At 35.8% G+C, this 27,610-nt stretch overlaps 1 protein-coding gene across 2 annotated transcripts in view; it reads right to left on the reverse strand.

Moving 5' to 3' along the window:
- The window catches only part of ESR1 (estrogen receptor 1), a 118,583-nt gene that overhangs the window by 57,984 nt on the left and 32,989 nt on the right, over window positions 1-27,610 (reverse strand). For both annotated transcript variants that reach the window (XM_037391925.1, XM_037391926.1), the window contains exon 3: window positions 14,224-14,340. In XM_037391925.1, the coding sequence (XP_037247822.1) occupies window positions 14,224-14,340 (117 nt within the window). The remainder of the gene's footprint in view (window positions 1-14,223; window positions 14,341-27,610) is intronic.

The raw sequence follows: 27,610 nt of genomic DNA on the forward strand, positions 1-27,610 counted from the left end.
TAAAGCATTGGTTAACTTTTTCACATCCCAAATTCTACAGCTGCTCATCCAGCAATTTCCTTTTGAAGAGAAATTTCTTTGGGGAAATTTGAAGAGAATTTCCTTGGGGCCTGTGCTGTTCAACATACTCATAAATAGATGGACTCAAAATTGGCATAATTCAGAAACAAGATCTTGGGGTTAGAATAATACTATAAAACCATCAGATAAGTTAGTTTAGAAAGTAAATAGAAGTCTAGGAGTTACTAGGAGAGGAAGGGAGGACAGAGCATCTTCATAAATCACAGATTTTATTAACTCATGAGACACACTACAATTAACAGTGTGTACAGTTCTGTTCTTTCCATTTTCAAAAGAGATATAAAAGAAATGAAAAAAGGGTAAGAGAAAAACAAGTAAGATGACCCAAAGTGTAAAACAAGTTTGGTGCAAGAAACAGCTAAATTGACTAGGTCTCTCGGCCTGCCATCCAAATGCAAGACTACAAAATCAGGAGTAACAAGATGATGAATAACAAGATAATATGAACACTGATGTTTTTCTTCTAATACAAAATTGTATCAAAAGAAACTATCCCATACAAGGTTCAGGACAGACAAGAAGAGGTTCTCTTTCACACCATGCAGAACCAAAGCTGAAAATGTGAAACAATTAGAAATTGGTATATATTAGAAAGTTGTAGGCCAAATTTGATAGAGAAAATAATTCATTAAGAGGTAATAAACACAGATAGGGTACCTTTGGCTTAAACCTCCATGGCATAGATTACTGGAAGATCAGAAAGATTTATTTTGGTTTTGCTTATTACCTATGGCAGGCCTGCCTTATTAAGTAAAACACAGAGGTGATGAGAATTTGACATAACAGAGGGAAGGTGGCAATGTAAGCATATTTAGCTGCTTACAAATCAACTAGATTCTAACTATGTTTTATTTTTAATTCACCTGCAAGCTTCCCACTGGCTTTTCTTCATCTTGAAAAAAGTGGTGCATAGAGCAAAGTTGAACATAACCAGTTTGGAGAAGATGCCCCCACAAATTTATTTTTACTTTTTTATTTCAGGCTTTTTAAAAAACTGCCAATGAAACATAGTAAGCCTACACTGGGTTTTGTAGCAACCAGATCTGAAAAAAAAAGTCAATAAGAGTATGCATTCCTTCTGCATCACATCAGCAGCTTTTAGGATAACAGACAAAAAGGTCTTTCAATTTGTATAAGCATCATACTCATCAGAGATTTCTATAAATTGCTACTAAATCTTCATCTAACCCCTAGATGGACAAGCGACATAGTGATTTTATTATTCATTTTCTTGGACCAAATAGGAATGAGTACCTCTCTGAAAAATGCAAGTACCTCCAAATCTCCTTCAGCTTAATCAAATTTTATCTCTGTTAAAAAGAGATAATAGACATGCACAGTCACTAATTCCAAAACCAGCAACTCCATCAAGCTACAGTTTCATTGCCAAAAGTGCAACGATCCTGTAAAGTTCTTTTAAATATACGAATGCATTAATTTTGATTCCACAGTTCAGCCAATAAAGGAACCTGAATTGTAAAATGTTATGAAAAACAATATTCTACCAAAAAATGGAAGTACTATGTATGTTGCAAAAGCACTAAAACAATTTCCACTTGAGTTTTAAAACTACAAGAGCCAAGATTTTTAAAGATAGTTTTATAAAGCTTCATATAGAAATTCAGTCAGTCTTTTAGATACAGAGGCAAGTTTCAAAACTGCTGAGCGATTATACACTTCAACCAGCAGAACCTGATCAGCAATACAATTTCCTATGGACCATGGAGGCAATGTTAACCAAATGAAACACTTCACTAGTGTTTCCCCATACGTGATTAACTCCCCCCCCCAAAGAAAAAACACCAAAAAAAAAACCCAACCAAAGACCCACAAAACAACCCAAATCCAGATTATTTTTTAAAAATCCTAAATTAAGAATGCATTGTATGAATATTGAATCTCAACCATCCAACAATCAGCTTCTTCCTACCTATGCTAAGAACAACACTCCACCTTTACATACTCAGTATTATCTAAAATATTCAAGAATATTTGGAGGAAGAAGAGAACAAATAGAATAAAATTTGCTTTGCTCTATATGAACGATAGAATTATGCATTTTAAATTTAGAGATGTATGTGTAATCTCAAATTTTGTTCTATTTAAATATATGTCCTATTAATTGTTTTATATAATATTCTTCGATTTCTTTATTATTAGAAATTTTGTAGGAATATTTGTCAAGTAAAGAATGTTCATTGGTTGCAATAAATGGGAACAGATTCGATAAAACCCAATAAACTTTTCTTGGCACTAGGACTGAAAAAAACCTGGTTATTTGGTAAAACTGAAAGAGTTGAGATACTTTTATGTCCTTCCTATTGTTTACTATTCTGGAAATCCTAAACACAGCAGCTATTGCTTTTTGTCTTGTTTGCAGTACCCACTTGCTATCTGGAATACTTATTGTGCTATTTTCATCAACAGGATACAAAAAATGCAATACCTTCATCTTCTCTTTCCCCCATACACACAACATCCACTCTGCTTGTTCATGTGAGGGGTGGGTATCAGCACAGAAAGTGCATCTGCCTGTCATTGTAAAGCCTGCTCCTTTGCAGCCTGTTTACTAGCCCATCTATTCATGCTCCATTTCAGTTTTACTGGAGTTCCAAGCAGCTTTCCAATAGCTGCAAGCAAAACCTGCAGTAACACTATTTTCTACAGATAGTACCTTTCTTTGAAGGTTAAAGCTCTCAGGTGAATTGTGTATTTAACCTTATCTTGGTTTACCTGCAAATGCAGAAAAAACCCAAACCAACCACATTCCCCAGTATTTTTGGAATGAAACCTATCTCAATAGTCTACAGAGGCCTTAGTCCTCTAACCATGTTTTCATATACAGATTTTCAGCAAGTCATTTTTTTATTATCTGTATCAGTGGCCATCAATCATTGAGAAGGCTTCAGGCATTTTACATGTAGAGCCCAGACTCATGAAAACAAACTCTCCTGGATATGCAATCTCCTGGATCACCTCAGAAAAGGTGAGGTGTCAGCCCTGAGCAATGCCCACAACCTAAAAAACTTTGGACTTTAAGTTTCTGTTTCAAATACATCTCTGTGCTTCACCTTGTAAACAATCTGCAGAATCAATTAGTAGTCTCACAATACATTTTTAACAGTGGCAAGAGGAACAAATCTGCAGTTTTGTGGAGGACAAAGGATACTAGTAGTATCATACTATAAGGTGGTTCAATATAGGTCACGCCAATAATTTCTGTATTTTCTAACATGAGAATTTCACTTTGCAACTTTAAACAACCATTAATATAAATCATGACTATAAATATCATACACAGAAAATTATTTTCCATCAATTTAATTGTAGCTGTCATTGTGTAACACACATTAGTCACCTGACAACACTGTTCTAGTTTGGGAGAGGACATAACTATTGTATTTTATTGAAAAATGTAAGTAGGCGGAATGCAATTATGCAAATTTTTAATTTAGGCAGGAACAGTATCTCTTGTCTTCTATTAACTGATAAGGATGTTGTAACTATGGTATTTTTCTCAGAATATCCCACTCAGTAAAACTGGCTCAGTCCAATACTGTTTACCTTAGAAGAACCTTACAGCAACATGAGACTAAGATTACGTAAAATAACCACCTTCTTTCAAGAAATCTAGAAGTTCATTAGTATTGTGTAGCTGGACCATCAAAATATATTAACTTTTGATGCAATTTTCTGGTTTTTAACTCTGCCAATAAATGTGCAAAAGCACAGCAGTCTCTCCAAGATAGGTGCAGGAAGCACATGCTGCACAAGCAGAAGTGGTGGCACATTTGGCTTCAGAATTCCAGGTCCATACAGTGAAATGAGACAGTATTTTATCTTAGAAACTGCTATATAAGTTCTTTTGGAAACAGGTCTTATTTCACATTTTATTACATATGTTTTCTATATGTATAATTAAGATTCTTTGCCTCCTGAGAGAATCTTTAGGGAAAGAAAGATAAGCAATGAGAGCCCTCACTCAACCTCAGGAGATGATATTTGCAGGAGAATCACAGGAAAAGCAGAACAGATAGAAAGCAAAATTGAAACAGCTAGAAAGAGAAATGATGGAGATCTGAAAAGGGGAAGACAACTGATGTGGGAAATTGGATTAATTAATGTTTCTAAGATTTATTTAATAATCAGAACATAATTACTGGATTGGGAAGTAATTCTAATTGCTGCCTGCATAATTTTTCATCACTTTATACATTTGCAGAGGTGATGTACTCCATTCAGGCTAATTACTATTTTTTTTTTCCTGGTGTATCTTTCTTCTTTCAGAATGAAGACATGGTATTATTTTTGCTTTTTATGCAATGACTGGGACAAATAAGACTGTCTTTACAAAACCTTTGCTTTAAGATATAGCCAGTGTATTCATGTGTTTTTTCCTTACACAAAATTTAACTGCATCTTTTCCGTGCACTTGCTGAGTTTATACTGCACTACAGTATTTTAAAATACTAAAAGAACCTTTAACTCTAATCCTTACTTCTTTTCATGGGCAATGCCTTAACAGAAAGAACTAGTTAGTCACTTATCGCTCTTTATAGAAACACAGATTAGGGGTGTATTTTTTATTTGGGACTCCCGCCCCCATATGATCTGCAGTAAAATTGGTAACATTTTTCATTTTTCTACAGTAAAATTCTGCTTTTAGCAGTTTTCATAGTTGTCATAACATATATCATCCTAAACATCATATGAGTAGAAAAAAAATGTGATTCGTCATAGGTTGTATCCATGATAAAGCTATGAGATGTCAGGTGCTCTCTTGCTGGAACACATTTTAATCTCTTTCACCTGAAGATCTCAGGGCTCTTCTATACATAATGGTTTTAACTTTCCAACAACCCAAAACATTAAAATCAATGTACAAAGACTTAAAATCACACAGTAAGCAAGCAAGAAAATTAAAAGCAACACCTTAATCACCACTGGTAAACCTTACCCATCTCATGTTAGTATGCATGTGTGTATGACTTAACAAACATTTCAATCTTAAAACTCCAAGCACACAAATAGTTTTCTTTTTCTAGCATGTGCTAGCTCTGATGCATGCAAACAATCAGGTTATTCATATATATAGTCTTGGCTTCACATTGTGATTCAGTGACAATAGAAAGGCTCTTTAACAAAATAACAGAAGATGGTTTTAGTATTACTGTTTACATATAGTCACAATTTGAGTAATGGCACAGTAGGGGTTTTTTTAACCCAGGGAAGAAGCTCCTACTTAAAAAAAAATTGCTCAGAAATGCATTTTTAGTTTTGAAGATTTTCTTCCCTATTTGTGGCTTCCTGATAATGCAGACTTTTTCCTTTTACTGCTTCCCTTTCCATTTCAGCAACACAGCTGCTGCAACTCCTAGGAAGAGCAAGTTCAGAACAGAGATGGTGGAAACATTATGGGAAAGGACAACCTTACACACAGGAAAAGGGTGCTACACCTAGGTTAAACAGGGTTACAAAATTAAGGCATTTGGCTCATAAACAAATTGGAGGAACAAAGTCAGAATGGCAATAAAGACTGAGGGTGGTGTGGGAACCATGCTGAAACTCACGGTAGCAATCAACAGTTTGTGGCCATACTCGGCGGGGGGGGGGGGGGGGGGGTGTGCACGGAGGGGGGTGTGGAAATCATGGCAGAACAGAAAAGGAATTAATTCTGTCTTTTTTCCTAAGAGGACAAAAAAAAAGACAGATCTATGATTGGTTTTGGTAACAGCGATTGGTCAATGCTTTACCAGCTAACCACCGAGGCTGGACCAACCTTTGAACCCAAGGGTCTTTGTCCACAGTTCTGCTCCTCATCAGCAGACCCCAGGTGATAAGTGACATCTGACACATCTATACACACGCACAGCCTTGCAGCATTAACAACCTGTAATTTTGTCAGTTTGTTAAAGGGGTATTTCAAACTTGCTTGGAAATACCTTCCTTTCTAAACAATTTTGTTACTCTTCGAGACAGATCTACCTCATCAGAATTATGTTGAAAATTGCCAGAGAGAAGGAATATCTGGTGTTTTGTAAAACAAACCCTGCCTGAGAATAAAAGACTAAATGCATGTGGTAAGTAAAAGATGTTATAAATAAGAAGGCACTCTTCAGAAAGCCAGAGACCTTAGAGCCCAGTTGATGATCAGAGTATTAAAGGAGCATGCAAAGAACAGGCCGTGGCAGAAAAGCCACATAAATCCTTTACACCAATGCTCACAAAAGAAGAAACCAGGTTTTTCTATGCCAGAAATTCTTTATTTGGGGAGTAGGGGAACCTTTCTGAAACTGAAGTGAGAGCTGAAGAGGCTAGAAATCCAAAAGCCTCTCTCAAATGTCCTAATGCAGAAGGCGTTTAGTAAACTGCTAGAGAAGAGCTCTGGGACTCACTTCAGACTCACTTTGGTGTCATTGCTGCCATTGGCAAAAGTAAGTGACTGCAAAAGGAAAACGATGTGAACAAGTCAACAGTTCTCTTACGGGCACAAACCTGAGCATCTAAGCCAACTGGCTTTCAAGTTTAAAAGGTGGATGCCAGCAAAGTAGCTGTCTCCTAATGACCTCTTACAGTGATTTTGCTTTGTGGATAGACCTCATTAGGCATACCTCTGCTGAATTCAATCGTTTTTTAATGCTTCACTGGAAATAAAATCAAATCCTACAGCTGCCTCTAAAATGTAAGGTCAATGTAGCTTCTGTACATACATATAGGTCAGGAATATAATTACATTCTTGATAGATTTATAACAATTAGAGATAGCTGAAGCTATGACTGCAAAGTAGGTCCTAATGTTGTAATGTATCTCAACATGATGGTCCTCCCAAGGTCATTTTGAGAGTTCTTCTGTTTGGTTCTCTTTACATAAATACATTATTTGGTCACAGGAAAGTAACACCACTTTCCAAATCCAAAATTTATTGGTTTAATAAATTACTTCTTTTGAATATGATTGAGACAATCAGCCCCTTTATTTCATATCTATTTCTCTTTCAGAAAATCAAACAGAAATGTAAATTTTGCTGAAAGCCCAGGTGGGTTGGCAATTTAATGAGAAACACTGTCTGAAATCTTCTAAACAAATTAGTTGGAAGTTAATGTTTAATGTTGAACAGGCCTGCCTCAAGTGACAGTGCTTAATAGCCTTGTTTCTGACAAGAATATCTAGACAGTCGTATAAATAAATAACGGATTTGAGTTTGCTCTGTGCACCTGGATGTTGGAATTTTCCCTATTCCTTTGTGGCTGATGAAAGATGTATATCTGTTTATGTGGGTGGCTTGTTTTTTTTCAAAACCACTCTCTCATCCTTTCCCAAACTGCGGCCTTTTTATTCCTCTAGGACTATTAAAAAAGAGGGAAAGAGAAGCCACAGCAGGGGGATTTAGGGCTAAGGGCTTGCATTCAAATATTTTGGTTCGACTCCTGGCTCTGCCACCAGTTTGCTCAGTGATCAAGTCACATTACATATCACAGTGCCCCAGTATTCCTATCAGCTACAATGCAAATCATAAAACTGGTCTTCCATGTAAAGTTTTTAAAGACCTGGTGGCAAAAATATGCTGTTAACAAGCAGGCAAATGTAATTTGGGGTGTCTAATGACTATTCATAATGCACAGTGGGAGAATCAATGATCTATTAATTACAGATGAAGGTGCAAGACATGATTTATCCTAATCTATATTTTGGCATTCAGACTTTGGCATTCATAGCAGGTGTTTTAAAGAGCATCAGAGGACATGTAGAAGAGAAGCAAGAAAAGTCAATTAATCCATCATTCAACTGAATCCCTTTCAGTGCTGACAATCCTGCACAAATCATACTAGGTTTTAGCAACAGTAAGTATGGCAACAGCCATATTTCTAGGCAATATTTACAGTGAAGCCACAGACATTTTAGGGGTCATAGTAAAGCCTTTACAAGAAACATACATCAACTGCGATTTGGAAAAAAACAAGCAATTTTAGGACTATAAGTTCATTAGTGTAATTCTCAAAGACAGTGAGAAATTGTAACTGTTACATTTTAGAAATTAGATAAATTAATTAGGGTATTGAAGCTATTTGTCCTGATGTATCAGGACTGATAGTGCTAGAATTGAACTGTAAATACCTAACCAAGTGAAGAACCAGAAGCTCTAACGTTCTAGGAATTTCTTAAGCTCTGCAAGAAGACACCAACTGCTCTGACATGGATAGGCTTTCTCAAAACCAGTGAACGTACAGTGACACCCTGAGGTACCTGTAGTATGAACAAGTAGCAGAGAGCAGTGGAGACACAGCAAGGATTTCATTTAAAATTAATGAGCAACTTAAATGGGGACTGCCTTATTGCTGTATCTATTCCTAAGTAATATCACAACTAAATTAATTCCTAGTTAGGAATCTTTAAGTATGTAAAGGCCAAAACCCAAATGTAAACAAATACACAGATATAATTAGCTTTACAGTCTTGTGTTCAAGACTAAACCATCAAAAATTCTTCAGGATTAAAATGTTTTTCCATAACCAGCTCTAGAATATAAATAAGCATAACACAGGTTGTCCCATTTACACCTGACTGCAAAAAGTCTTAACCTTGTCTAAATTCAGTATTGAACCTGCTTTGAGCAGGTAGCCCAACAAGAGACCTCCTGGGGATCCTTCTAGCCCAGATCGTTCTGTGAAGTGGAACAGGAAGATAAAATATTCTTAGCAAAATGGTCACAACAATGGTGTCTTTTTCTTATTTTGGGGGCAGAACAGTGGAACATTATATCTTGGGACAATTCAATGGCAACAATCCACTTTGCACGTGTGCAAAGGGAAAAAGAAACATTTCACTAAAAAGTCTGGTTTCAATTCCATCTTCTTTTCCAGGAGGATGTTCTAAACTCACAAAACTTTGCTTCAAGTGCTGTTTGAGTACATGCTTTCAGCCCATCAATTACATCTTAAAAATGTACATTTCCTCATACATTTATCAGGCTCCACCTACACAATTATTTGGCTGAGTACAGAACAGTATGTCTGATAAATGTCCTCAGACAAACCGAAATAGCTTCACATTGTTAATCCATTTCCTTTCATTCACTAATTTCTATTTTTATTATAATATTTCATTAAAAGATAATTACGTGGAAAACTAGAAAGTCTGGAGCCCTTCCAATGGTTGCATCAGACATCAATTTACCTCTGCTTTTGAGAACAATTTCAATAACTCTCTAGCCTTTCAGCAGGAACAAATATAGAGTTCAGCAAGGGAGCATAGCTCTCTCCATTTAAAGACAAAAATCAGCAAGGTTCTTCTCTGTGAGGATGCCAAATGTGTTTTTTTTAATTTTCCCTGTAAAAATTTGTCTTAAATTTCAGCAACGTTGTCCCACTGAATCAGAGGGAATTGCCATGTTGGTACATGGGTAACTGTTTCAAGAGAATGTAAAAGAAAAAAATGAAAGCCTCCAGTCTCTAGGCTCCAATCTTTAGGAGTTTCTACAGGCACCTGACATGTGATTATAGCACATGGTTATGGCAAACACAGGCTTTTATTCCCTGGGTGGTACTGCAGTAATCTCTGAAGGGTTCTCAGATGCTTTGTGAAGCTAACAGGGAAGGATGTAGGCTTCAAATGCACTGTAATGCTGAATTTCATTTTCACAGAAAACAACACTCAGAGTCTTCTGTCTACAACATGAAATTTCAGGCTCGTCAAAGACAGTAAATACCCCTGGTTGTATACAGGATCACCGTCTGGACCTAGCACATGAGCATTCTTGAATGTCACATTTGATAGGACTTGAGGTTGGGAAGCCATCAGCATTTAACAGCTGACAGAATTATGTAGGTCTCAGGGTGGCTAAACATGGACTACCAGGCAAATAACTGTTTTTTCCATTAGTGATCTAGCATTTAACTAGTCATGGCAAATTTTTGCCATAGCCACTAATTTCACTAGCACGCTCTTGCTCTGATTCCACAGAGCAGTTGATGTTAAATCTGCCCCGTCACACATGAAAGGAGGGGAAGAATGTAACATGCTAATAACTAGAAAACTCCCATTTATTTACTAAATTATAAAAATACTTAATTCATAAATAAAAATAAAAATAAAGTGCTTTTGATTTCAGAGAATGAGGTCCTTTGGAGCCAAGTCATCAGAAAGCCATTAAAACAATGAAGAAACTGAAAACCAGATCTGTGTTGGAGCAGACATCACCTGGACCACACATATGGTTGGAGCTTCAAGGTTGCAACTGCTGTAAAAACTCCATTTGGAAACTGGGATCCACTATTGTGTGAAATAGTAAGTTGGAATATGCTTCTCCAAACTAGGACAGAAACAGTCTTCAAGAAAGCATCAGTGGATGATAAATGAAAAGAAGGCATCTGCTCCCCGCTACCCAACCAGAAGAAAGAGGGACATGACAAGGAACTTACTCCATGTGACCGCTTTATACTCACATACAAACAGGGGTGCACAGACTAAATAATAACACATAATTTTAAGTTTTTTTCAGCTTATCCAGAAAGAGAGTGAAGCATATGGACAAAATATAACTGCTATAAATTCTGCCTCAGATGCTGACTACATCAGATTCTAGCAGTCTATCTCGAAACAGCAAAGTAACAGATATAGAAGGAAACACAAACATAAGAGGAGAGAAAGAAAACAACTCTTCAGTACTGAAAGAAGTTTGTAAAAGGTGAAAGAACAGTGGGACCAAAAAAACCCCATAAAACTTACCCAGAAACTCATAAATAAATGTTCCTACAGCTTAGCTCAAGCCACTTGAAGGCTGCATTTTTTCTGAATGAAGCCCCAAAAACGTATTTCAGTTGTGTTCACTTTATTAAAGATAATATATGTGAACTTTTTTATGCTGCATCAAGTGACCTCCTATGAGAAAAACCTAGCAACCATAGCTTATAAACTATGTTTAAAACTAACCAGACTTTTAATGAAAATTTTATCTAGCTTCCCCATGTTTGCTGAAACTCAATAATTAGTATCAACTATTGTTAAGAAGTTAATTGACAGACAAGTCACAAGTTAGTTGCTTTGACAATTAAGAAACCTCAGCTAATTCAGTGTAGAAGGAAAACAGATTATATTTAGAGAAAAGTTACATCTGCTTTACACTATGAATAAAAGGTATATAATCATAAACAAATTGTGGAAATAGATATAGAAGTGAGATATGACACAACTAAGTATTTCTCAAATATATTATAGAATTAATGACTTTAAACAAGGCAAATCCTTCAATATGGAAAAAAGGAGATAATTTAAATTAAAAGATTCAATCAAGAGAACAATGAATTATTAGAGAAAACTGAGGACCTTGCATTAACCACAGCACAAATGACTCAAATATGTTGAAGTGTTATAAGAGATCTATTAAAATAGAAAAGCTTAAGAGATCTCCCCAGAGAAAAGGAAAAAATAACCAACAATATTTTAAAACATTTTAAAGTTAACACTTTAAAAGTTAACCAAATGGCATACCTAGAATATTCACTTAACCTTTATCTTCATTGAGAGAAATGTAAAAATTATCGAGTATTACTAAAGATAAGGTTTCTTTCTCCCACAGTTATGTGGACAATATGGGATTGGTAATGACTCCTGCAGAACCTTGAATGCTATATTTATCCTACATTAACTTCACCTTTCTTGAACACTTCATCTGCAGGCATCCCATATTTATAACCTGCAACTGAGGGATCTTGAGAAATTTTCCCCAGACTTCATAAAATAAATATTCTCAAACCCTTGCCTGTGAACCAGTGATGGACTTCAGTGTATTATGAGTGGTCTTATAGCAGCAGGCAGAATTTATGCACCTGATCTCCTTGTTTGTAAATGGTAACCTGAGTTAAAATAAAACAAAAAAAAAAAAAAAAAACCCACAACACTATTTTTGAACTGCTGATTGTTGTAGTGACCGTAGAAATCTAAACAACATTGCAAAAGGAAAGGATGAAATCCACAGAACTTTCCTGAAGTGAGAACCACCATATGAAATAAAAATTCTAGAACATCTAGAAAGAAAATTTTTATAAAATTGCAGTCTTTTTTTGGATTTTTTTAGTCTACAGAATGCTAATTGAGAATACTGTGCAATATTTATGTCATTGAAACAATTATGTATGGGGCACAGTGAAAAACATAATGCAACATGTATCTTAGAGAATAGAAGTGAAAAACATCAAACTGGTACAGGGGATCATTAACTAAATACATATGAGCATAAATAGGTGGAAATATACCTAATGAAAGATGTAGTATCATCAACATAAAACATAATGATGCACCTTAGCTATGATTTGCCATATGTACAACGGTCAAAGCTAAATGTCCATGGCAAATTTTTGTATGGGATTTCCTGATTTTAGTTTGCTTTATCTGAAACTTTAACTTCTTTGGACCATAACTGTGATACTAATTATGATCATTTTACTTCAAAAATTTCTAGCCATATGCACCATGATGTTAAGACAGAAATAAAATAAAAAACCCCTGCATCCATAAACTAAATCTTATTAAAAAAAAACCAACTACTGCCTTTAAGTACTAGAACTAAAAAGTTTTGACACCTTCCTCCTGCTTGCATCCCAAAGCTGAGATTAACATCATTCTCAGCTCTTGTTTAATCCTTGAGTTAAGGAAAATGCAGATTCAACCTCAAAGAGCAGCAACAAATGGCTAGATTTCATTTACCCTTTTCCCTTTACTTTTTCTCCCAAGATTCCCAGACATAGCCTGCCTTGACCTTGACTGGACTTACAAACAATCCTTTGTTGTGGGAAGGATAAACATGATGAGCTACTTTCTTTTGCCCCAGATTTTTTGTGGAATAAGTAAACATTAGGTGTGCCAGAGAAAGGGACAACCAATCTCTAATTCAACAATTAGCTCCTTTCACACATAAGGTATGGGCTCTAATCTTTTCTCTTGTGAGCACTTAACCAGTTTGCTGAACTTTCCTATAGAAATAAGTTTCAATAGAGCTAGTGTTTACCCTTCATTAATAAAAGCAATATGATAATTTCAATACGCTACAACAAGGTATTCTTCTGCTTTAAAGAGAATGTGAAACTTTACGGTCTCTTGTTCATAAACATTCTTAATTCTGAGCAGCTGGGCTTTTTCAAAAGTGTTAATAATAGCTAACTTCTATCTGCTTTTGACAAACATAATGTACTGTAACATAAAGGAGAAAGCCAGGTATCAGGATTTATCCAAAGTATGTTACAAAAGAACTCTTCACCTAAGAACACATCGTAGCAATTGTTCAATATTGTCACATATTTCTATTTTTTCCTTCAAAAGCGTATATAAATAAAGTAATTTTGTGGTATTCTACTTCATCCTAAATATTCAGTGTCTGATTCTTCTTCTTTGGCATCATTATTACACATGTATGTTTCAAGAAAATGACATTTAGCTCAGTTTTTATAAAATGAGTGATCCTTTAGTATTTTTGAGTGAAATTAATTGACATATAAAATATGTGTACAGTACTGGAATAGAGGAATTGACTTCCAGAATTCACAGAACAAGTATTACATATTCAGAAATTTATTTGAATTAATATGGACTAATCTGAGGCTAACAGTGCTTTCTACACTGAACTGCAAAGTGTTACAAAATCTTGAGTTAAGTTTCATTCATCATGATCTGGTATCTACCACAAGACGCCAAAAAAATATTACCAGAAGAATCCTAATTTCATTGAAGTCAATGCTGCTATTAATTTTCATGAAAATTTGGGCAAGATTGATAAAATGGTATTTGGGAGAGTTTGGGGGTTTAGTTAATTACTCTTTGATTTAATACAGGGGTCCTCAAACTTTTTAAACAGGGGGCCGGCGCATGGATGAAGTGGCAGGAGGTCATCTGCGGCTGCTTGGTTTCCCCCCTTCAACCCCTGGGGGGGGGGGGGGGGGGGGGGCGGGGGGGCGGGGGGTGTGTGTAAATACCGGGGGCTGGATTGATGACCCTGGGGGGCCATAGTTTGAGGCCCCCTGATTTAATACAATTCAGCTTAATAAAATTAGTTCTTTCTTCCTTTAGGAACCATATCAGTTCTCCAATGAAGTTAAAAACCAGGAAGGCAGACACCAGTGCTGAGGATTTGTTGAGCGCTCTGTACGTACCGCCTTTCATCATTCCCACTTCATAGCATTTTCTTAGTCGGCAAGCCTGGCAACTCTTTCTTCTGTTCTTGTCAATGGTGCACTGGTTAGTAGCAGGACACATGTAGTCATTGTGCCCTGTAAAACCAGAAGGAAAGTAAGGACACAGTTACACACAGACATAACAAAAGTCCTTATAATACTCTTGGTTTTCATTGAGTATCTAGTACAGCATCTAACATCTCAGGCAGAAGATAGGGTTACCATCACAATGTATCACAAAAATATTGATACAGACAGTGAAACTAACATCTATTCACAATACATTTAATCACATCTAATCATAATATATATGTTCACAAGTTCTTTAAAAGTACTATTGAAAACACAAATTGTAACTTCTGTAGAATAATTAAAATAATGAACAATTAAAGCAGTCACAAAAGAGAATAGATTGATTTGAACAAGTCCCTTGACTTCATTGATCTTAGCCTGAGAAATACAATGCCATCTGGTCCATGTGCTTGTGTTGATGTTTAACCAATAAGACCGCTCAAAATGGCTAGAGGTTTATAAAATTAAAAAGGCCTATGCATAGAACATTTTTTTTTAATATCTACCACTATCTGGGGCAATTATGAAACAAACAAAAACTACATGAAATAAAAGTAACAACCAATAATTAATTATGCCTCAGGGATAAATCAGTCTCTAATTCCAATTGCATATCTAATGATATATGCAAAAACATTTTGTAATGACAAATTCTTAAATTACCATATGCTGCAACCAAGTTTGGTACTTGTACCTTTGCTTTCAGAGGTCTACTTCCTTACAAATTCTTAAATTACCATATGCTGCAACCAAGTTTGGTACTTGTACCTTTGCTTTCAGAGGTCTACTTCCTTATTTATTACCCTGTACATCTCAATTGTCATTACAAACATTTTCAGCATACAAACGTATTATTTCAGCAATAAATGTATTAAATTTATTACTGCCAACAAGCCTCTATTCCAAATTTCTTTTAAAACATGTGTGCTTAAACCTGCTACAAAATTATTTCCCAACCATAAATGATGTTTAGCTAGGAAAAAAAACACTATCCAAAACGATGTTATTGGTGCTCTGTATTCATCTAAAACCAACTAAGTACAGCACACAATGAAACAATTTTACTGCAGAACTGTTTGTTCTTTCTTTCAGGTCAAGGGATCAGCTTGAGGTAGAGTAAGGTGGAGGTTTGACAGAGGCCTTGGTCTTATCAAATCATCTCTCCTTGACTAGAAATTAGAAAATAGAGTAAAAATTACTATCATGTTACACCAGGAACATCTGGTCTCTAATGCTACATAACTGGAATCCAATCAAAATAAGCAGCCAAACTGTAAACTTTTTAATATGGTGGCAGCTGACTACACATTGTCTCAAATGAACAGAATTATTACTTTTTTAGCTCTACTTGACAGAACAATATAGTACTGGAAAAATCTGAATCCACAGTTTGTTTCAGGACCAAGGTGAAAAGGTAGAACAGAAATACTACCTCAACCACAGCACGAAAGAGCATTTTAATTTTCAGTTCCTTTGTTTGGATACAGACTGTTCTATACCTGATTCAAAAGATTTCACATGTAAGGAAAAAAATATCATGTCAGAAAGAAAACAGCCTCAATCTCACAAAAATGCAATATCTACAGGGAAAAGGAGCAAAAAGGGAAAGCCATGTTTTTAAGAAACTGCACTTCTATTAGGTTACACTAAGCAGCAAAAGATTGTAGCACCTGACCTCAATCACCAGCCTGGTTTTATATGCCTGGCTCTGAAATAGGGTGAAAGTCAGACACAAAACTTTAATTATTCTTTTTCAAAACAAAGACTTGGACAGAGTATCTGATCTTCTTCATAATGAAAACAAAAGGTAAATTCACAAAAGGAGTGAGCACAAGTTCTGAATTCAGCAAATGATTCAGAACATCATTTAGCTGTCTGTAAAATAAGCAGATAAATGTTCCCACTCAGGTCAAAGCTGAACATATGCTTACCACACTGGCTGATGCTCATAAGGTTCAGCTCTCCAAAAAAAAAAAAAAAAAAAAAAAAAAAAAAAAAAAAAAAAAGAAAGAAAGGGTGACTATGCAAAAATAAAAAAATCAAGTGAAATCAATATCAGCAGGGCAACCATCCGTTTTCACAGTGCTTATGTGGGAAATAACCTTTTGTTCTGCTCTCAGCCTAGATTTCCTTATTCAAACTACAAGCATTAGGGAACAGGCATTTGGTTTGTATAACAGTACAGAAAATAGTCATATCTGTGATAGAGCTACAGTTCCTACTGAAACTAACATGATTCATATTATCATATTTTTACACTGAAAAGTTTTATCTTAAGTATACACTTTAAAGGTTAGCATAATTAGTGTGTTTTCATGTGTGTGACCAGCACCTTAGATGATCCATTTTTCTTTCAAAGTGTTTGACAGACTTCACAGAATAAAACCTGTAAAGTTTAGAGTGCACAAAACAGAAGATCTGAATGTGAGTGGTGTACTTTTTCAGGTTATGAATGCCATAGCAATGTCATTGTTTAGACTTTATATTTGCTGTAAATCTAGGAAGAAGACAATGCATTTAATATTTCTCATATTTTTTTGTTTATTTTAACCAGCATGCCTTCAGGGGACTGGAAAAGATGTAATCAATCAGAAGAAAATATTTTATAATTAGACTATACAATAGAAATAATTAACAAATTAATTAGAGAAGAAGAAAGAAACAAAGTGAAGAAGAGTGGCAGGAACCTTTCCAGCTTCTCCACAATACCCTCTGATTTCAAGTATTCAATCACATGAAGTGAGGAAGGAAATTTCCTTGGCAAGGCACAGACACAGGCAAGGGCAGTCTGGCTTTGGGTGGCATGGAAGGGAAAAGGTAGAAGACCAGAGCTAAGGAATAGGTAACACGCAAAGACAAGTTTTATTTTAAAGTGAAATAGTGTAACTCAATAATTCTGCTGTAAAGTGAATTGTCTTTTAATTATTCTACCTTTTATTTTATCCTTAAAGCTCACCTCTTTACAAAGCTGATTCTGGACAATCTGAGTTATTAGAAGGGATTTCTCACTGGTAGGAATCGTCGGCATGAAAGTGGACACATCAGCAGGTGCCCAGCTGCCCTGCACTTTGTTTTCATGGTGTTCAAACAGCAATAGATGCTACAAGAGAGGCTAATTAATCCATTTGGGTAGTTGGTATTACAGGAGTACCAAGAGGAAGAAAGGTCTTCAGTGATCACTGATACTCATAAAAGGAAGCATGTGCCACTTGGACTCTGTGGTCGTTGGGTTTTTTTAAATAAATTCTCAGATGACCTGTGCAAAATTAAAGGCAGTGAGTTTAATAGGGCAGACCCCTCGTTTTAATCCCCCACTATGTATGACTTGTACTGCCATGGACTACAAAGGAAGAGTTTAAAGGAGCTATTGAGGAGCTTGAGGAGGAGTGGTGTGTTTTTCTTATATCTCACACACTGTAGATTTTAAAACAGTAAAAACAATGTCAAATATTTTTATAGCACTTTGTTATATGCTAATATCTTTCCAGAAAAGGGTGCAAAGATCTGGATCTTTTCTCAAAGCACTAATTTTAGATGTGGCAATCTGTATGACAATGACCAATGGTAGAGGGGGAAAGGAGAAGGAAGCAAAGTGTCAACAAGATGACAATGGCTGAAATCAGGATGATTTTGAGTTTATTCTAACGCAGCCTGCCATAATCAAAGCTTTCTCTTAATGCACATACAGTCTGACTTTCTTTTGTCACCATGAGTCATGTTCAGAGACTTATTGCTATCAGTCCAAGGGTTCTGAAGATAGCTATGAAGTATGCACATGCCTGAATCAGAGTGCACAGATGACTTATCTGTGAGGGCTTCAGCCAGCAAAAAAATCCATATTTCTTTGAAGTTAAGTTTAAGCAGAATGTTTAAGCATCTCGGTACTTCTATCAAGTAGTCCCAGCATAGTACATATGGTTAAAATTAGATGCACGCTTGAGTATTTCGTGGAATTGCAGCTTTGAAGAACTCAGTTCATTTTGTCCTTGAGCAGCAAGGGTGAAAACTGGGGTCATATTAATATATGAAGGGCAGTTAACACAGCAATATTTTTTTCTTAAATCTGTAAATAGTTGTGATATTATATTCCAATAACTATCAAGATTATCTTGCGGGAATGATTAGTATAAGCATTATAGAATTTGTACAAAATTCTTTACCTATCTGCATAAGGCATCTGCCATGTTAGCCATTACCTGTGGAAGCACCAGGACCTTCTATGATCTTATTCTGACAGTTAAATTAGCAGAATTTTGTACATGTAGGTGAAGGGAAGGCTAGAGTGTAGACTTTATCTACACCTTAAGGAGCCAAGCAAGCGACAAGTGGGAAGCCTGCAGACAAAAACCAAAATCTTGGAAAGAACAGCCTCAACAGCAAGTGGAAAGTTTTCATAAACAACAAAAAGAAAAGAAATAGCACCTGGACATTGCATATGCTAACCCAGTATGAACAAATGTTGAAACTAAAATAAAAAGTTATACCAACTTAATTTTAAGTTAAAGCGCCCCAATGAAACCACACTGATTGATTTTAAAATCTCACTGTTTCCTAACAGGTTTTGCAAAAGAGCAGAAGGTTAAGTTTAATTTCATTAAAAGAACAGGGACTCAAATTCATAGCTTGAGTACTCTCAGACAAGGTCTTTGCATTTGGAACTTCAGTTCTTACAGCAACTACCCAGCACTGCTGAAATCAATCATTTTCTGTGTTTAAATTAACAAGACATTGCTACATGTGACAGTAAGGAGAAGGGCCTACAAGATTGTAAATATACTTCCTTTTGCATCCAGTGAGGAAGTCCACCTTCTGTGCATAACACAGAAAGAAAGATCACAGAACCACTGAATAGTAAGAAAGGAGGAAAAGCTAAAATCTATATACTCTGTATTATGTCCTTCAGCTGTGTCAGGTAGCTCCCACATTGAGCGTTCACCTTCTCGTGGAATCTTGCCATCATGTATAGCACTGTTCACATGAGAAGTTAATTCAAGCTAAATTATTATGATACCGACTTTTCCTTTAACCTTTCCATACACTATTTCAGCTAGCAGGAAAAATGAAGAATGAGAATGGGCATTACATGAGGATACTAAACATGATGTCATCTCACCAGTTTAATAATGCATGAACATATATGCTGAAAAAGTGATTGTAAAAAAAAATATGATTGTAAAAAGTGAAATATTTAACTTTATAAATATATAAATATAAAAAAATATTTTCTACTCCAGCAGTTGATTTCAAAGTTTTTATTATTGGTCTTAGTCCTAAAATTTCAATTGGTGTTTCATCTGCTATTTCAAGATTATGATATCATGTACAAAGTCTACTTCTACCCCAATTCCATTCCTGTCTTTTTAGACAAGGTAACAAAATAGGAAGTATATTTTCTCCTTATGAAAAATAAAAAAAGACACCAATCCAGATCCCAGACTCTACAAAATCTGGCAAGGAACAAGACATCTAGTTTCTGTTTCCCTGTCTGATAAATCATAATTGTTTTAAATCCTTGGCACATGATTAAACCAACAGCTGTGTTAAAGGGAAAACTCCCACAATGTATTACTCACAACCATCTCAATATGATCCCTCCAGAGACAAAAAGCATTTTCAGAGAGAGTCATAGGCAAGCCATGGCTGTCTTATTCCCATAGACTTTCAATGAAATCTCATATTTTTAGTTTATTTGAGCTAAAATGGGAAGGGGTGGAATTCTACTACAGAAAATTCCCACATATAAAATAAAGAAGCCAAAAAGTTAAAAATATTGCAAATTACTCTCGTGCACTTAAAATCCAATCTATTGTTAGCAACAACAAAATTAATATAACTCTATTTTTATTCCAGGTATAACATTAGATTTTGGATTGTGATGGAACCTATTGAATAAGTTTAGCTTGCTTATTTTATATTTGGATCTTTGGTACCCTTTTTGGTATCTTGGTTTCTAGTATCATAAAGTTTGCGATGAGCTGTAACATATTTATCCTCACAGCACCCCTATAAAGAAAGTTCTGGTATTACTATTTTTGGGGGGCAGGGAGGGGGGTAGCCTGGAGGAACACAACGGAACACAGGATTCTCACTGCTCAGATCATGCAGTGGACGTGGACATTTCTAAGCACAATGAGTTTTCTTCATTGAAGTCTGTGAAACTGAAACTGCAGTACAGTCAATTCCTAGTTTGTTAAATTATTATACTAAACTTTAACATCAGTGTTTTGACAAAAAGCCACTTTTCTGCCTATATACTACTTTCTCATGCCAAGCAAAACCTAGTTATCCTCTTCTTTAATTTACCAATACATTTTTGTGCTCCTTGGTTTGCTTTTTTATACTCTTAACATCATGTATGCTCTGTAGAAGGTTCATCCATTTTATAACCAGAAGGGTCAACAAAGATAATTCAGTCTATTGTCCTGCATATCTCTAACCACAGAGAGGAGAATAACTGTGTTACCCATAACAAATGAACTCCAACTATTTAAAAAATTTGTGACTAAATTAAATCAAATATTTGAGAGAACTACATACCCTTATTCAAAGAATTCTGAAAATGAGATATTTACTACATCAGTTACTAAATAATACCAGCAGTTAATTGCTATGCTAGCTTTTTTATAGTAACTCTGAAATAACATACATACTTCAATAAAGTGTGTATTAGTCTCCTTTTGGAAATAAATGATGTCAAAGATTACTTCATGCACTTCCAATACATTTGTCATTTTAGTCATCCTACACAGTTCTCTCTAGTTTGATTTCCACTTTTCAGAAGTGACTGCAAAGGACAACTTAACCTACAGAAGTCTGAAACTTTGTGCGAGTGAAACTTATGGAGCCAGTTTAAATTAATAAACCACCTGAATAAAAAGAGGTTACTAAAATATCTTTCCCTTCACACTCTGTAAAACCAAGTGGAACAGTTAAGCACTTTCCCGCTGGACAAACAAACATGTTCTCTTGTAATTTGTAAAGGTAAAGCTCTTTTTTTTTTTTTTTTTCCCCATGTGAATATTTTGAATATCTGACAGACTTAGCCCTGAGTTAGGAATAATGTGAGTTTCCAAATGAAATATTCACTAAATACTTGCAAGACAAAATACTGTTTAAGTTTTTTTGTTGCTTGATATAGCACAACAATCGTATTGCAGATGAAGTAAAACACTGTTAGAGCTAATAATACAGGATAAATTAAGTATGATTTCTAAGGGCTAGAGTTTTTTCTAGGAGACAGAAAAAGCTTTGGAGTTGCCAGGGGAAGAACCAGTGGCCATTTATGAAATCAGGTAACAATCAGTGAGTGTTGCCTGCTTTCTGAAGTGTGCTACCCAACTTCAGTAAGTTTTTCAGCATTGCCTGGGGTGACATTTCATATGTCAGCTAGGAAATATAGTTTAGATGATTTCAGAAAACCAGTCTCAGGGAAGAACTATCAGAGTTCAGTGTTCCAATGGAAGCTGATATTGAATAAGGCTCTGTAGTGTTTGTCCTGGATCCAGTTCTATATAGCATTTTCCTCACTAACAGGTAATGGACTGAAGTATTTATTTTATTAAATGTTATTCATTTGTAGATGACATTTATATGTGTTAGAAGACCAGACTACTCTGATAGTCAGACAGAAATAGATCTGAAATAAATGGCAGGAGTCTACAGGATAAGAATTCTAAATTATCTTGGCAAACTGGAGATAGCACATGGGAAAAAACAGCACAAAAGTGAGGACCAGAACAAACCACTACATTAAAATAGGAATAATCAGATGCACAAACCTAGATGGGAAAGAAGTGGTTTCTTCTCTAGAAAAGAATTTTTGAGTTAATTCTGTGTTACACACTGATTATGAGTGAACAGTGTCATGTTTTTGTAAATAAGGCAAGCATTACAGTGTGATGAATGTAGACAAATACACCGGCTGGGCTTGTAAGATAATCCTATTGCTCTGTTCAGTAGCTGTAAAACATCACATAAAAGGAAAATGTGCTTCAAGACAAAAAGAAAAACAGAACAAAGTGGAGAATCTCCAACACAGATCAACTAGAAGATTAGAAGTCTAGAAAAAATATAAGAAAAGCCTGAATAAACTGTTTTTCTTCAGGGTAGATAAAGCAGCATAATTTAATACTATTTTTTTTAAAGTGTGATAGCAATCTTCCATGCTTTAAAGGCTGTTGCAAATGGAAAGAGAATGGCATGATAGACAGGAAAATAAGCAATGAGTTTAACCTGCAGGAAGGAAGATTCAAATTTCACCATGGCCTTCAGAGACAGGGAAAATAAAATATTGGATCATGCTACAGGTTTTTAAGAGGCAGTTCAAACAACATATATAAGGAATTGGCAACAATTGATCCTATCACAGGACAGAAAGACGGACTAGGGCTCTGGGTCTGCTGCAGCCCTATGATTTTCCTAGATCATGAAAAACAAGGAAGTATCTTGGATGTGAACATCTCAAGTCACCGCCACATCCATGCCGAATGCAGCACTTAAAACTTGCTGGAAAAGTACCACATTCAAAATTGGCTTACTAGGAAAAGAGATATATTGACTCTTGCCTTTCAGTAACACACGTTTCTGAAACAGGATCACCACCTATCAGACTGCTGATATTAAAAATGCACATTTGGGGACAACAATAAGAGTTATGCGCTTAACTCAAGGGACTCTACAGAAAAACTACTAAAAACCACCAAAATAAATCAAAAGAAGTTTCAGAAGAACCTGGCTGACCATGGGCTCTTAGAGCAGTCCCAGTGATGGCTAAACTCTGGAGAACTTTCCAAACACACGTTTTCTAGCCTTTGAACTTCCAACAGCCACCTACCTCTCAAACTGGAATAGTGTGCTTTCCACCCTGAGACTAGATACTGGTCTGCAGCCCCCTGCTGCTGGGATTACCTCTGCTAGTTTTACTTAGGTTAACATTTTGTAGTTTTGCTCTTTCTGCTGACAACTCATACAATCCCTGTATGAGCAGTCTTATTATAGGGAGTTTCTGTCCTCTTGGCTGCCGGATTTGTGCAGCATTTGTAGCTGTTATCAAACAGATTACAAAAATACCATGAAAACAGAAGACAATAATGGAAAGTTGAAGGGAAGATCTCAGAAACCTCCCAAATTGACAATATTGAAATTACTGCACTGCAACATTACCTAAACACCCAATTATTAGACATGTTTTACCAGTGAAATTCTCTCCAACTCAGATGAAAATACGTATATATTAACAACCCCTCCTAGCATTGTTTGAATTACATACTTTCAACAAAGTACAGCTCTATCACTGTGAAGTTAAAACAATTGATAACACGTAGAGTTGACTGCCAAAACTCTCCTACTTGATGGTCAGAAGGTATAACTGATAAATAAAATCCATATTCAAGCCACACATATAAAATACTTCCCAGCTTCAATAATTCCTGCACTTTGGAGATCACTATATCTCTGTGATCAGGACATTAATGGCAGGCCTCTGGAATCCCTCAACACAGCTATTAATCCATTCTCAGATGCCAACCTGTTCTTGCTGGACTGGTTCTGTCTCCCATCATGCAGTAATTCTTAAGTGAATATTTGTGAAATATCCCAGATTTTTGTCTGAGTATACAGCTGTGAGAAAAGGCAGAGAAGGTGCACCTGTAAAACATCAGAAGGGCATATGAGGGAGGCAGGGAAATAAAACTGGGGATTTCTAAAGTACTTCAGCAATTCTGAGATCAGGATACCCTCCAATGTAAGGAGCTGCCCTTCATTTGTTTTGAATGCCTTGTGCTTTCACTGAGGATTCTCAGCCCCACACATGTAGGCATTTGTTGGATGTCTGTCAGAGGTGGTATGATGGTACAAGTAAATCCTTCCTCTCCTGTACCCTTTGGTGGCTAGCCAAAAGCCAAGAGAATTAGAAGGAGGGGGAAAGGATTTGTGAGTCGTAAGGGCATTTTTAATTTGTAAATGGTATTTGTAAAGCTGATGTTGAAATACTTCATCCAATTCTGGCATCCAAACTTTACAGATACTATTATGGGTGTGGGGGGATCATGAAAGGTGCAAAAACAAAGGACTCAGAAGACAGAAATATATACCGCAGAGGACTGAAACATTTTAGTTCATCTAAGATATCAAGAACTTCCCACAGGACAGAGATACTATATACTAACTCTGGTTCATGGATGTGATGTAAAACCCAAAGTAATATAAATAAGAAAGGTAATTTTTTAGCAGATTGGAGAACAAATCATTAAAATAAGCAGTCATTGTAAGAAAACTCTTGAGCTCACAGATCAAGGCTGGGCATCTTCTAAAAGGCTGACCTCCATCGTTACCAGGATTTGTACACAGAGAGCATATAAAGTTTATATTGATAAAAGACCAGACTTAATGATCTAATGGCCCTCCTTGGTCTTAAAATCCATAAATATTTCAGTAAAGAAGTACAGTGTACCGTGATGTGACTGCTTGTTATGCTTCTGGATTCAAGTCAGTTGAGCAAGTACACTCCTGAAGGCTACATATGCTGGCCAAAGAGTAAAGTACTCTTCTATCACCAAGCAACACAGTGTTCTTGGTGTCATATGATTTTTCTCTCACATGAAACATTATACATTAATATCAGTCTGCACAAAGTTTTCTCAAAACAAGGTCCCAAATCACTTTTGGGACATACACTAACAAAACAGATTGACATGGGCAGTTTCAGGAGGCAGCTGAGATTTTACACCAGCCATCTGTTATTTAAACAAAATTGAGCAGTTGCACATATTGAGAGACAGTTACTAACTCAGGTTGCCTTTTAAGCTTTAACTGTTTGACAGCAAAGAAAAACAACTTAGCATTTAAAATTCACAAAATATTTCCAGCTCCCCTGGATAAAAATGAAGCTACCCATCTCTGCCTCAGGTAAGGTCCAACGCAGATGTGAGTTTTCACAAAATTTAAGTAGATACTTAGGCAAGCAAGCATAGATACCTCAGATATCACTGAGAACAGATACACAGGGAGGAAACAGATCACCCCATACAGCTTGTTCACGTCTGTACTCACTTTTTCTGGTGGTTCTATTAAAAATCATATAGAATGTTTGACTACATTCTATCAAAACCATCAAACTTCCTTACAGCAATTCTCCTATCAAGTCTCTGATGAGAAGCATAAAAATGGCCTATCATCTCTGCATCTATATAGTTATTGGGAAATACAGGATAGCAAAGCACAAAAGTAGCATGGTTCTCTTGCATTTAAAGAAAGACACACTATAAACAGCAAAAAAGAAGTTTGTGCTGAAAGCATTCTGTGTTACTTTTGTTTATACAAACCAGTCCTGTGTACCTCAATACAGCTTAATCATCTGATTCCCAGGAAACTTTTGTTCCTTTTTTTAGGAATGCATATAATATATACAATGCAGATATAATAATATGTAGTCCACATATTCTTCTACACATACACCTACACATTAGTAGTATTCATTCCTAGATATCTAATCACAAGCTATTTAACATTATTATTATCTGCAAGGTAAATAGCAGGTTTTCTTATGTATTCTCAATCTAAACATCACTGTCATTTTCATAAATTGAACACGTGTTCAATAAGAACATATGATTACTAAGGTAGACATCTCTTCCAGATCCAGTAGAAAATTCAAAAAAATCCCTTAGTTCATCAGGACTGGGCACTATGATCTTAAAAGTTCTTTAGAGGACTTTTGATACCATCTGTGATCAAGTGATCACAATTCTCTCATGAGTACCGATATTCTTGAATACTTTCTTGATATTAGTGGATGTCATTTTCTATGGCAGATGTTAACCACAGAAGAGGTGGATCAACTGGAGAAAGTACAGAGGAGTTTAACAAATGGGATGAGAGAGCTAGAAAGCATGTTCTACTAGAAAGAAGTGGGTTTGTTTAGTCTAAAAAAGAGAAGACTGAGGAAAGATATGATAACAGTCTTCAACTATGTAAAAGGTTGTTGTAATAAGCCTTCTTCATGCCCACAAGGAGTAGGGCAAGAAGCAATGGGCTTAAATTAAAGCAAATACAATTTAGAGATCAAGAAAGGCATTTTATGGAACACTGGAAACTTAAGATTTAAATTTTTAAATACTACCTACTTAAAAATTATGTTAAGTATACAAATGTAGCAAGAACTAAATTTACTAATTGGTATGTACTGTATTACAAATAGATAACGGATGCATTGTGGAGGACCATAACATTTGTCCACATGGAGACTAGGGCAAAACCACCCAAGTGCTGACTGCAGAACCATGGAAGTCATCAAGACAGTAAGATTCATTTTTTCTTCCATAGTGGCCAAAGGCTGAAGATCTGTGCTATGCAATTACTGGATAACTAACTCTTACTGTTGCTTAAGAATATTTAATTTTCCACTTTCTTGTTGACTTAGTTCAGTTCACATACAAGAAGAGTATATCAAAATTCTAATTTTGGTCAGAGGAACTCAAAATGAAAAATAATGAAAAGCACGCGGTAAGGGAGCTGTTCTCCCTACATCACAAGTTTAAGTAAATTATTCTGATGTTAAAAGCATTTCACCCTTTCTCCCTCCAGTGTTGCTTATTATCAACATCTGGCCTTAACCACTTTCTTTTCTAAAAATCATTTTGATGAGTCTGGAAAAGCAGAAATACAAGTAACTATTAACTAAACACCAACATTCAAATCATTTCATCAATGTCTGCCACGCAGCCAATATTTCATTTTTTCCTTTAAGGTGGGGAAAATTCTGAACTGAATGCTGGAAGTCTTATTTAACTCACCTCAGTGTTAGTCATCCAACAAAACAGGCAATAATCACACCTTATGATGAGGTAAGAACTGTTCCTCATAATGTTTACTTCAAAAAAGGAGTGACAGGAAATTTTGTGCCTATATATCACCTGGTGATTTGAAAGGCTGTAGAAATCTAACTAAAGCATAGTGCTTTATTAGTTTTCTGCTTGGAAAGGAATAAAACTCATTTTATTTTCTTCTCAAAAATAAGGCTTAGACACTGAACAGTACCTGTGTTTTCAGTACAATCATACTCACTTCTTACTCACTTTAGGAGATGTTGAACAAAGCAAAAAAATATCCATTCCACAGAGTGATGGCCATTTAAAGCAAGAATTGTTTCAGTCACAGGAATTTACGCTGTTTCTGTTAGATGCCCTTTACTCCACTGGACACCTCGCACAGTACATTTTTAGCCATGACAAGACTGCAAACTGAACTATTCTGTGTATAATTAAAAGCCCTGTTTTGCTGACAGATACATCTGATA

This window comes from Falco rusticolus, chromosome 6 (genome assembly GCF_015220075.1).
Source record: "Falco rusticolus isolate bFalRus1 chromosome 6, bFalRus1.pri, whole genome shotgun sequence".
NCBI classification, from domain to species: Eukaryota; Metazoa; Chordata; class Aves; order Falconiformes; family Falconidae; genus Falco; species Falco rusticolus.